At 34.6% G+C, this 13415-nt stretch overlaps 1 protein-coding gene across 1 annotated transcript in view; it reads left to right on the top strand.

The window, feature by feature from the left end:
* The window catches only part of LOC137931477 (terminal nucleotidyltransferase 5C), a 318339-nt gene that overhangs the window by 48961 nt on the left and 255963 nt on the right, over window positions 1-13415 (top strand). Inside the window, exon 2 of the mRNA XM_068774865.1 lies at window positions 12632-13066. Within this exon, the coding sequence (XP_068630966.1) occupies window positions 12707-13066 (360 nt within the window). The 5' untranslated portion in view covers window positions 12632-12706. The remainder of the gene's footprint in view (window positions 1-12631; window positions 13067-13415) is intronic.

Consider the following 13415-nt stretch of genomic DNA (forward strand, 5'->3'; position numbering starts at 1 on the left):
TATTTATTTTTTTCACATATTTTTTATATTTTCATTACCGTCTTTCACACATCGTATGATCTTTCATTCTTTTCATTCTTGCCACAATTCTTCTGTCTTTTTCTATCGCTCTGTAACGCCTTTCATACATCCCTCATTACTCTTTTACATTTTTATTATTTTATTTCTATATAGGATGATTACAATATCGCTTGGTTTCACATTTTTTTTTGATTTTTGTTGTTTACATTTTTATTAGCTTTTATTTTTATCTATTACTATACTTATTATTTTTCTACAGAGTATGAGGAACTCTTCTTTGGTTTTTTCTTCTTTTATCAGGGAGGCTATTGATTTCTCCCTGATTTTCACACCAGACCGGCACTCGAAGTCGACGTTTAGCACGCTTGCTGCGTCAACGTTTTCAAAGAACTATGAGGTTTTTGTTTCAAGGAGAATACTTAATAGCGAAATTTTCCTGAACTGCGTATGAGACCTAAAAAGTACCTTATATTACTTTATTATGCCATCGAACCAATTTTAATCATGTACAAGGAATTTTGAACATGCTTCGGCTCCAGAGTGTGAAATGATTTTGTTCGTAGAATAAAACAAAAATCGAGGGGTCTTTCAGACCTCCTAACGCAATGAACGTGTTAAGTATTGTTTTTAAATAAAAATAACCTATGTTACTCCTTATTACATCAGTTACTTGCCAGTATAAGTCCCGTCAAAATCGGTTAAGCTATTTCCAAGAATAGCCGTAACAAAAAGACAGAAAAGTTTAAAAAAAATGTAATTATGATATGTGTATCTTATATATGGGTATAGTAAAAAGAGACTATTTTAATATCACAAACAGATACTCCAGTTTTATTTATTTGTATAGATGAAATTACGTTTTCACTTTGTTTGTACTGAAAAATTTCATCCTAAAATATTATATTTTACGTATGAAAACGGAGAGAATCATAAAAGATATATGAGTATATTAAATTGACACATTAAAAAAAAACAGAAATGAAAAATATAAAAGAGAAATTAATTTATTGATATTGCTGACAAAAAAACAATACTTTACTGTCAAAATCATTATGTAGTTGTTCAGTTTCTTCAATACTTTATAGCATGATGTTATTCAAACTATATTTAGTATGACACGCTATATAGTAGTATAGCTATTTCGCAGTATGATTAATAACGTGATTAAATTAAAGCTATATTTTAAATCATACGCCTATGTAGATTAAATAAATAAAATATATTTATACAACCAGAAATAAACTCACGCTGTTACGTCAAACTGACTTGCACTGAGAGAATGCGGGTTGAATGAATGTTGTGAAAAGATAGGGTCGCCATATTTGTTGTTAAAAAAAATATATTATTTAAAATATAGCATTTTTTTAAATTTATCAACATTAATCTTGTATAGCTCGATGTGTTTATATGATATATATATAAAAAAAATCATATATATGCTAAATAAATCAATAGGAAAATTGAAGAAATCCATATTAGATCATATTTTATTGTTAAAATTTAATTATGTATATTATCTGATTATTTTTTACGCCAAAACTTTCTTGGGCTATATGATCTACTATCTATGGTATTTAGATATCCTTATAAGAGTTGTCAGGTGAATATTTTTTTTACGACTATAGGCAAAAGCATTTGACCTCTGTCTGGTCTGAAATTAAATAATGACGTGGTCTATGATGCTACAAGCTTCCCTAAAAGAAACCTCTTCACTCTTGACTTGAAGACTTCTAAGTTATACTTGGAAACAACGAAGATGGCAGGCTGTTCCATACCTTGGCTTTTCGCACTATAAAAGTAATATCAAAAAACTTGGCGTGGGTTGAATAGATTGAATGCATGACAAATATACAAGTGAATTAGTTATAATTGATTTCTAGTATATGTATTATTATTGAAACTTTCTGGATTTCTATTTATATGACATTTAGCGCGCAGAACAAATGGATGTTGGGGCCTGTTCTGCAGCGAAGACCGTGGATCGGGAAGCGCAGCGTAGAACGTTCTTTCACAAGATGGACTAAGTAAGAAAAGGACCAATATTTAGCCACTTCCGCGCAATCTTTGTTTGCCGCATACACATTTATCAGCGGGCTGGCGGGCGGTGCACTTTGTTGCACGACTACCACTGCATGCGCGGAAGTGGCTAAATATTGGTCCTTTTCTTACTTAGGATGGACTTCCGCAAAATAACACCTGATTCCATTAAATATACAAGATGGACTGATGATCTTGTCAAGGTCGTCGGAAGACGCTAGATGCAGGCTGCTCTCAGCAGGTTCTATAGGAATCTATAGGGGAGGTTTATGTCCTGCTATGCTTATATCCGGTATACTACGGAAATGAAGGTGATGATGAATTACAGTGGGTCAATTGACGTTTTTTAAAAAGCGAATGTGTGGGAGACAAAGCGGGGAGAAGAAGGTACGTCGGACGTCGCAACTCCATTTTTATATTTATGAACTATTTGTAATTACAAAAATTAGATATCGGTTCAACCATTTATTATTTCGAAGTACATTGATTCATATCATTATAATTAAATTTTGTTATAAAAACTATTCCGTACGTTGGACTGTCCGCGAATTATTTATATCATGGTGACCCGACACGGGGCCGATCGGGTCGCTGGCAGGGTGCCAGGTGCAACAAGTGGGGACCTTCAGGGTTCATCGCAATTTCCGCCTCAAGTTCAAGGCCTCGTTATGTCATTATCGTATGACAGAAATGTTGCCTCCTATAAAACGTTTACGCGTTGTTTTACGTGTTTTATTATAGCGGGGCGAGACTTCGAAGAGGGTAGCAATGATCATATTGCCAGCTAAGTAATAATACTTTTATAGTTATTACTTTACATGTTTAACTACCTTACGGTTGTAATGTATGTGTATACGTTAAACATAATTAATTAGGTTAATGTATGTTTGTATGTATGTATCACAGAGGGACAAGACGAAGTTATTGTCTAATGTTCTGTCAATTCAAGTAACTTTTGTAGGAAATACGCTCGAATTTATAGAAGTTTTTATATGCCTAGAACAAAAATTCCAGTTAGGTAAATACAACTTCAGCAGCGTTAGGGAAACTCCAAAATATCTCGTCCAAAATACTGCAATGTCAGAAGACGAAGGTAGGCAGGAAGGCTTTGATTAGTGTTTTGAAGGTGATGGCGTCATCAAGAATAATGGAGATGATTATGGCTTTGCTGCGAGATCGAATCAAAAAAGGGGAGTCCCCACCAAAACCAAAATAACGGACGTAGTTCGTAGAATTACATGTCCGTACTGGCAGTTGATCACATCGCTTATAGCGTTGTTGATCTTATCTCTTTATGCTCCTAAATCTATTTCAGTTCTGTGCTCTTCTTATGTTATCTCTTATGGAATCATTTAAATTGCAATAACTCTTAACACGTATACCTCTTTGACATTCTTTTTAAAAATCGAACAAAAATGTTTCTGGACATTATCAGCTTTGTTACTTCTACCAATTCAAATCTTAGTTGCAATAATTGATTTTCACATCAGATATAATACATATTTTAAAATAATTATCAATGTTAGTTTTCATTGTTACTTTAAACAAATGATATATAACTTGTTTTGAATCGTCAGTTCTGTACTTAGTAGGATCAGCGACGTGTGCACTTAAAAGGCTTCTGAAATTCTTCGCAACGAGGCCTAGGTCTGACCTAGAACTTTAATATACGTCAAGCGTTGTTGATGAATTTAACATAAGTAATTTGTTTTTGAGATTACATAAGGTTCTTGAATCATTTCAGACGTAATACCTCCGTCAATAATTCTCCCTAAAGTACTTCTAATACCGATCTGAATTCAGCGTCTTCCGTCAGACTTAACTTTTTCTGTCTTGTTAAAACAGATTACAATGTTAAAATATAATTAATAACATAAAACAGTCCAGAAATGCGCTGGGGCCTTAAGTTTCTATAGCTGAGACCTCGCACTGAAAAGCGTAGTGTTAAACCTTCACATACAAGATGGATAAACGCTATTGAAGCCTTGGAAAACTCTGGAGGTGGCATTAGGATATTGAACTTCCTTCGCCTGAAATAATGTTATAGTGACTTATCATTTTATTTAATGAAATCAGGCGTTACCCTGCGGAAGACCATCCCCGTGGAGGGGTGAAACACGTGTTGAGTGATTTGACGGTGACGGTTGTGTAATTCGCATTGTTTGCCGCATACGCATTTATCAGCGGGCTGGTGGGCGGTGCACTTTGTTGCACGACTACCACTGCATGTGCGGAAGTGGCTAAATTTTGGTCCTTTTCTTACTTATCTTTTTAATTTTTCAGTGCAACTTTCATATTCACGTAGTAATCATCAATTAAAAGTGCTACGATATACTTCTATTTGATCAATAATTGCTATAGATAGTTATCATGTTTAAGTAGTAGTAGAAGGGGGGTGGGGGGGTGGGAAGGCATATCACTCGTGTAGCCGATGGGCGGAAATATTCTCCATTAGTGACCACGGTTTTTCCTCATCGTGAATAAATTTACTAAACATTAAGAAAGAATCAATTTAATTAACAACTACCGTTTATTAGTACTTTTACCTTTTCCATACTATGGTTGTCTGTAAGACATTGCCTTGTGTGATAAGACCGCCCATTGTATTTTTTTGTATATTATTGTTAAACTTATTAAATGTTTCTTAACGTGTACAATAAAGAATATTAAATAAAATAAATAAATAAACATTTAATAATTTATAATACAATTGGCAATCACTTCTTTTATACAGAGAGCTGTGCTCGGAGTTTTGTTATGAGATCGATCAGAAATGAGGTTACTCGCAAAATAATCGAAGTAACCGACGTAGTTAGAACTGCCTATCCGAAGTGACAGTAAGATGGCCGTTTCGACCGAAAGGTTCTTCGGTAGCGACCTCGGTAGACGCGATATAGGTACATCTCCCATCAGGTAGACTGATGATAACATCAAGGTCCCTAGATGTTGTTGGATTGAGGCAGTGTAGGAAGAGTTATTTGGGAGAGGCATATACCTTGCAGTGTACATCCATCGGGTGATGTGAATCATTGGATTTAAAACAATAATGAAGACCACATCTCCATACACATTATTAAGTTATTCTTAATTTAAAAACGTTTAAAAAACAACATTTTAAGCGTCAGTTAGTATGATATAAAGATATATCTCCATTCTTAATTCAAAACAATTATTTGTACAATAAGACTTATAATGAAAAACGTCAGAGACAAGATGGTTCTTAAGACGTGAGTGGAATAGTTTTGAGAGTAATACCTTTTGTCCTTTTATGAAATTCGTTTCAGAGGGATTAATATTTGGAGCAACGTTGCGATGGTATATACGCTTTGTTATAATTTTGTACAATTATAGCAGTTATTTCGCAACTATATTAATATACATTACTTTGAACGATTGATTAAAATATTTTTTTTCGATTGAAAATTACCACTATTCTTTTTGGTCTCGTTTCAAACATCCGTAGAACTTTACAAAAGGTTGTTTTATATGCCAGTACAACCTGAAGAAGGCAATATGGAGTAGGGATGCGGAAGTAGTCACACGACAAATGTAAAAAACTGAACATTGTTACAGCGTTGTGAAAAATGAACAAGACATCAATGATTTAAAAAAAAAAAAAAACGTTTTCTTTGATTTAGTTTTAAATGTTTTATGATTTAATATAGGAATTAGCTTGAGACATGAAAAAAGGTGAGCAAAAAATTTTCAGAAATGTTAAATGTAATTGTAAAAACAAAGACACGGACGCTAATGTCTGAACAATATCGATTTTATTTGAAACAAATCGAAATATCAACTCACTTCTGCAATTTTATTAGAAGATCCTTTACATTGGAAGCGAGATTCAACGGATTTTTTCAGGTTACAAAGTGTTAGTCATTGTTCTATTCTGGCTTCGTATTAGTTTTTAGGCAATTATATTTTATACTACATATACGTGTAACTATGAATGGTTTATCGTAATTAATAAATTAAAAAATAAATGGACAAAGATATGAATAAATAGGTAAATCAATTAATAAATGAATCGACAATGTCGTGTAGTTTTTGGTCGAACGTCAAAGGCGTTAAGCGTAGTGTAAAAAAAATTGTTGCTATCGAACGCCCTTGAATATTTTTCGAAAAAAAAACTTTAAAATAACCGCACGTAAATAAATGTCGCCGCTAAAAAAAAAAAAATAGTTTAAAATCCGCAACCGTTTCCAGTGAAAGATGCGGGTGTTTTATATTGCGTACACGTATTTGACGAATGGCGTAGAAGTTTATCTGATGGTTGTCGAGTCATCTCACAGACCAGCCGCTCCCCGGCGATAAATACCACCTTTGACCTTCGCTTAAAGTTCAGCCTTGCGGAAAGGTACGTTGCAAAAGCTCAATCGGGATTGAAAGCTCCCGCTCTTATTGCAATAAAGGCAATTGCTACGCTCGTAGCGATTATATCGCCGTAGACTTTCGTAGAAGGGCACTTCCGGGAAATACAAATAAACGTTTTCTTATTATCATTTGCGATCCTTCAGTCTTGTATAATTTTGTCAAAACATTTCTTACCTCCATTCTTACATTTACTGTCTTACAAAAATAAAACAAGATCTTTTTGAATTCATTTAAAATACATCTATAAGGGGCTATAATAAAATCTACAAAAGAGTCAAGGCATCGTTATTTATATTTACAATCATACTGTATCAAGTGATCACTCTAATATATGTGACATTAATTTATTATTTCTCTTTAAATACGACAAGTCAATAACTTTTAGCAGTACATAGTTATGTATGTATGGGCAGACAGTTAACAAATCATATTTTATAAGTAACATTTAAAATTTTAATAATGATTTTTTTACTATATTATCATTACGTGATTTATCATTTTTATATTAATTTTTGGATAGGATATATCATATCCCGTTTTTGGGGACCCTCTTGTCTATCTGTTTGGGGAACAGGGAATTTACGTTTTCACGTTTTTCTTTTATTTCATTCCTCTTTCTCTTTTGGTCTTCTTAAAATCATTCATTCGGTCTTCTAACATACTTCACATGATTTTACACACTCATACGTTAGTTAGTTACTTCCTGCCTTACTTTCCTTCTATTCATCACCTTTCATGCTTGAAGCTTTTATAGTTATAACCAATGAATCTGTATACGGGTGTTATACAGAAGAGTATATATGTGGTCTATACAAATATTTCTTAGTATAGGCACCATGGTCTGATATGTTTTACTTTTTTTAGTTACAGTGAAAAAACCGGTTTCCTGTATAATTGCTCTTTTTTGAGTTTTAAAAACTTTTGCCATATATTTTAATGTTTTTTTTTAAGTTCATAATAGTGGCTATAAGTGTTCAGGGCTGGTAATTGATATTGTTGTATGATACACCTTATTAAAGGTAAAAGGTTTCACAGATAACAACGTAAAAATAAGCGTTTTTAAATTTCGAATTCTCTGCAGATTTCGTACTGTTAGAATTCATTAGTCTTTCGCATTCCAAAACAAAAGAATAATTGATGTAACATTTTTGAAAAGTGTAATTATACATCCTGTATAAGTCATCTTGTTTCTTATATTTAACACTGTGTAGATAATAATAGCCGGTTAAGGAAACATCGACTTGTTGCGCGCACGAGATGTCCTTGACTCGAAATCTGGGTTACTGGTATACGCCCACCTGTTGACACAAGTGCGAAAGAGATGTAAGATAAAGAAGCAAATCCTGAATGAGGGTATTTCAACAAGTCGACGTATGTTTTTACAAATTTCTTGGTTATGCTATAACATACTTGTTTTATGAATTTCATGTTTTAAAATGTACATAAATATTTGTTTATTTTTGGTATGCGGTGAAGAAGTTATTCTTCTTTTTAATTTAAGACGATAGACGCTCCTTACAAGTCAGGCCCCATCATGCGACTCTTTGGACCTTTTACCAAGTTGTCGGTCTACCTAGCGTGGATCTACTTAGTCTACCAGCTCGAGAACCTTTTGCCGCAATAGCCACTGTTTGCACCAGCCATGTGTCTCCTCTACAGGCATTTTAGACGAGTAGTGTGTCATTTATGATTTGATCTCAGCGAAATTCCGAGCACAGCTCTCTTCATAGAACAAGCGACTACCATTTGGAATATAAATTATTAAATGCTTAGTAAATTTGTACATGTACTTCATATGAAGTACACTCGAAATTCGGGGAAAAACCGTATAAATACTTCTAAATTCGTCAACGTATTCTAGAAAAAAGTTTCGACGAGTCTGGGTTTTTTATAACGAAACAATTATATTTGAACAAACAGTTTTAATATGTATTTTTAATATAAACTTACCAAAGACTATATAAAACGACTATATTAAGAATTTATCGAAATTACCCTATAACTCTGGAGTATAAAGGTTTTGAATTGTTATTGAATTATTAAAACGAACCGACAAAGAAAACCAAGTCGACCAAAGCCTACTTGTATTTGTCTGAAAATCCACCGCTATGGCGAAATGTTACTTATTTTCATCAATTTTCATCTCGCGTTTACCAAAGCTGATATAAACGGATTATGGCGCAAAAATATTTCTTTTGTAAGCTAAGAATTTATTTTACTTTTCGTTCATTTGACCTGTTTATTATATAAGGTTCATACTGACAGTTTTAGGTTAAATCACTCCTTCAATTTCTACTAGTAAGAAACGGAATGCTATTGTTATATTTTATATTACCGCCTCCACCGAAACAACAATATCATTTAACATATATATTTTTATATATGTCCGGTTTTTATATATTTGAAATCTGCTAGTTCAAATACACTTTTTTCATAATTTTCTGACTAAAAATGGCGAAGATATGCAAAGTTATATCTTTATTCTCTAAATAAGCAAGAGTACAAGAGAGTATTCCTTTTGATCATTGAAAAATGTTGTCTATCCGTCGGATTTTTCAGTTTACCCTGTTTAACGTAACAAAACCTTAAATGCGCTCAGTTGAGAGCTTCGGCTTGCGCTATTATATTAGTTGTTGCACAGGATTGGAGGCAGTACTGGTATTCCCACTTCAACGCCCAATTGTGGACATCCTACAGCTGAAGTGATGATAAGGATGATGATTAAAAACTAAGTCATTGATTGACGAAGTTGTTATAGCCTACAAGGCTAACGACGTCGACTTCAATGGAAAGTAAAGAGAGATAGATAGAGACAGACAGAGAGAGAGAGAGAGAGTCAGCAATATATTCGTTTTAAAAAGCTTTTGAAAGCATGATAGTTGCACACTGCGGTCAAGTGAAGGTACAAATGTAATAGCAGTATTGCGGCATCAGAACCGAAATAAGCGGCGGTGAAAGGCGGTATGCTATTATTTAATTTCCTGAACTCTCCGATCTCCGTCGCGGGGCATCGAGCCAATGGCTGTCTCGAATGTGATGCTAATGATTGACATTTAAACCGAATTACGTTGCGATCGGTGCTGATGCAAAATGTTAAAATCATAGTTACGAAAACCATCGGGTACTTTCTATTTGTCTTATAATAGAATGTACAACGTGTTTCATTGCAGATATACAAAACTAAAACTGCTGTATATATTGTAACAGGTGTTAATTTTAAAATACCTGTTGTCAAAAAGGCTTTTATATTCGCTTTTGAATCGTCGATTATTTTAACATTATAAGCAGTAAGCCACGGTTCTGCCGGAGCTGCCAGATACTTAACAGCTGCTCTTTTCAAATAAAAATTAACAATTTTCGATTTGCATATTACAATATCAATCTTTAATGGAATCAGGCGTTACCTTGCGGAAGTCCATCCTAAGTAAGAAAAGGACCAATATTTAGCCACTTCCGCACACAGATTGTCTCTATGTTTGGCACTAATCGGTGTAACATAACTCCTGATGATGCCCCGTGGAGGGGTGAAACACGTGTTGAGTGATTTGGCGGTGGCGGTTTGAATTCGATCAATTAAAAACTTTTGAATGCTATGATTAGATTTACTTATTATAATAACTAAAAAGGAAATAACTAATATATCTTATACAACTTATTTATACACTCAGAATTAAAAAGCTATCTTTAATTCGTATTAATACACATTAAAAGCAATTGTTGTTTTCTAGGTCCCTGTAGATATTACTGACAGAAATCATAGATCTATCGCATTTCAATATTTTCCTCCTATGTATAAAAATTATTATATTTCTGTGGAATTTCCCTTTTCGATGCACCTTTGACGATAATGTATTGTAGCTCCTACAAGCTTTTCGGAAAACTTTAACGCTCGAAGAAGAATTGACGGAATAAATCATCACACCTATACTTCTGTTTTAGATGATTTCGTGATAACATTACTATCTCTTAGTAAATCTATAACTTTCAGAATTATTAAGGAAGAGTAATAGTAAAAAAAGATACTTCTTGTACAGAATAATGGCTCAAAATAAAGAAGTTGCTCTTTGTGACAGATCACTCGAAGGTCCTTATGGAGTGACCAAGAGATCTATGCGTGGCAAGAGAAGAAACATGGAAAGAGACAAAGATGCATAATTACGACTATTTTAAAGATCTATAGCATCGATTAAACTAACCCGATCTATGGGAGGTTGACTGCTAGATATAGGCCTCTCCTAGATTTGAAAAATGACAAGTTTGCGCACGTATTACCTTGCTGTCTCTTATTCAGTGCAATCCGAACAGATACAGAGATCGAGCTAGGAAGGTAGATAGTGGCAGCATCGCCTCTCTGATAAGAGATAGGGTATGATGTCACCACCAGATTTTTTATAAAACTGCAAAGAGGTTTTAAAGAAAGTCATAAATACGTAAAAAACCTAAGATCAGGTAATAGTGATAGATAGCTTTGATACAGTAATAAGAAAACAAACTTTAACAGCTGAGAAAAATTAATGTAATAATAAATATAAAAAGTAAATAAAAACGTGTTATTGTGAGAAAAGTGGCAACGGATAAAGGGCAATGTATATAAGATAATGTTTATAACATAAAGTAAATATAAGTATTTAATGGAAGTCCTTCCAAAGTAAGAAGAGGACCAATATTTAGCCACTTCCACACATGCAGTGGTAGTCGTGCAACAAAGTGCACCGCCCGCCAGCCCGCTGATAAATGCGCATGCGGTAAACAATGTGAATTACACAACTATCGTTAAATCACTAAACACAGAGTCTTTGACTCTGTGTTTGGCACTAATCGGTGTAACATAACTCCTGAAGGTACCCCGTGGAGGGGTGAAACACGTGAAACACCTAAATATTGGTCCTTTTCTTACGTAAATAAAAGTTATAGAATGAAAGATACTGTAAAAGAAGGAAGAAGATAGCATGTGAAGGATGGAAGAAGAACATGAAGAAAAGAATACTGAAGAAAATATATTTCATAAGTCAAGTCCCTGTAATTGATTAAGATAGAAAGAGAGACACCAAAAAATGGAGCCATAAAAATGACATAACAAGGCCGTATGTTCATCTTGTAGGTGGAGGTGCTATGATAGCCGGCCCGTGGTTGACATTCCAGAATTAAAGCCTCTGGACCCTTTATTCTACTGCCTTTATTAGCTAAATAAAAACTTACCAATTTACTTGGCTATGACTGTACTTTATTATTTCAGTGGTTTATACTTAAGTGTGCTTCGATTGTAAGTAGTAACGATACGAAACAGTCAAAACAGAAATGTTCAAAAACAAATATTAAACGATCAAAGGAGGTCAGTAACGAAGTTTACCGGTATCGAAATGTAATTTGTCTGTAGGCCCTCAGGGGATTGTGAATCTTACCGGCTGTTCGCTAAGCAATTAAACATTTCCTAATTAGACAAGGCCCAGTATTAACTAACGAAATTCGTGCAAAATATTTATGTAATAACTGGAAAAAGTTTTAATATTTTTTTTAAATTGTTACTTCGTAAGAAAAGGACAAATATTTAGCCACTTCCGCACATGCAGTGGTAGTCGTGCAACAAAGTGCACCGCCCGCCAGCCCGCTGACAAATGCGTATGCGGCAAATAATGCGAATTATACAACTGCCACCGTTAATTCACTTAACAGAGTCATGACTCTGTGTTTGGCACTAATCGGTGTAACATAACTCCTGAAGATGCCCCGTGGAGGGGTGAAACATGTAAAGTGGCTAAATATTGGTTCTTTTCTTACTCAGGATGGACTTCCGCAAGGTAACGCCTGATTCCATTAAATAATTGTTACTTCGGCAAATCTACATACAGACATACAGGATGATTAGTTATAGTGAAGAATTAAAATAGGTGAATATATAACAAAGTAGCAGCAAAAACCTTTAAGGCTTTTACACTTATTTTCAATTATTTTCCATAAAATCATCGCTCTAAAATATGTTATTGCAGGGACATATAGTAAACAATATTTAATTTACGCAGCAGTTGAATTTTGGAAAACGTTTTTTCTTAGTATAATATTATTACGATATTTATTATATCTGAAGCTATTGATTTTGGATAGATTCACTGATTTGAAGATTTTAAGTTTGTGATTAATTATTTATATCTTTCATTGTGTGATCTACCTATATTGGAAATGACGAATGAATTTTTCACAGGACGTCGCAGTGTCACCGAGTGCCGTGGAGCAGCATGTAGTGGACAGAACACACGGAAAGAACGAATTAAACAAAATGGCCGACCTGATCGGACCGGAGACCAATATCGAGGACGAGGGGTATGAATACGACGCGATGAAGATCCCCGAGATCGTGACCCCGGACGAGATGAACGAGTCCGGGTACCAGGAGGGCTCCGAGACCAGTTACGGGGAGAGACGGGACTCTAAGGAGGGATTCGGAGGGGAGGGGGACTCGGACAGTGGGTTGGACGGCGTGAGCAGTGGATGCAGCTCGGCGGACGACTGCCCAGTGGTTTCTGCTAACGACGTGCTCGCCTACTACGACGACATTCGCCCACGACGCCGCCCCGTGCCGCAGCTTAGCTTCTACCACTTGGACATCGAGAGGATGGCTTTGGACGCTGTTGTTCAGGTAAGATCTTCAACTAAAACCATTATAAACGTATACCTAACTTAACATTAACATTCAAGCCAATAATATATACATTGAAAGCTGTTTTTTAAATGCCAGTCACAATTAGTTATTTAGAAAAAATCTGCATTATGTTCCACACGGAACACAATCACGGAATCCTTCTTTTTGTCAGAGTAACATACCTATTTATTTACCAGCGGGAATAACATTGTGAAAAGTTCAGTGGTAGTGTATCGGATATCAACAAAACGATTATTTTGGCGCGAAACATAAAGGTTTAAGTTGCAGCTTGGCAGGTTAAAGATCTAAAATACATGATATGAATAAATAGACACTAGCTGTTAGT

The sequence above is a fragment of the Battus philenor genome, unplaced genomic scaffold (genome assembly GCF_028537555.1).
Source record: "Battus philenor isolate CCGP_79_NKW_IND1 unplaced genomic scaffold, ilBatPhil1.0.hap1 SCAF_8, whole genome shotgun sequence".
Lineage (NCBI taxonomy): Eukaryota > Metazoa > Arthropoda > Insecta > Lepidoptera > Papilionidae > Battus > Battus philenor.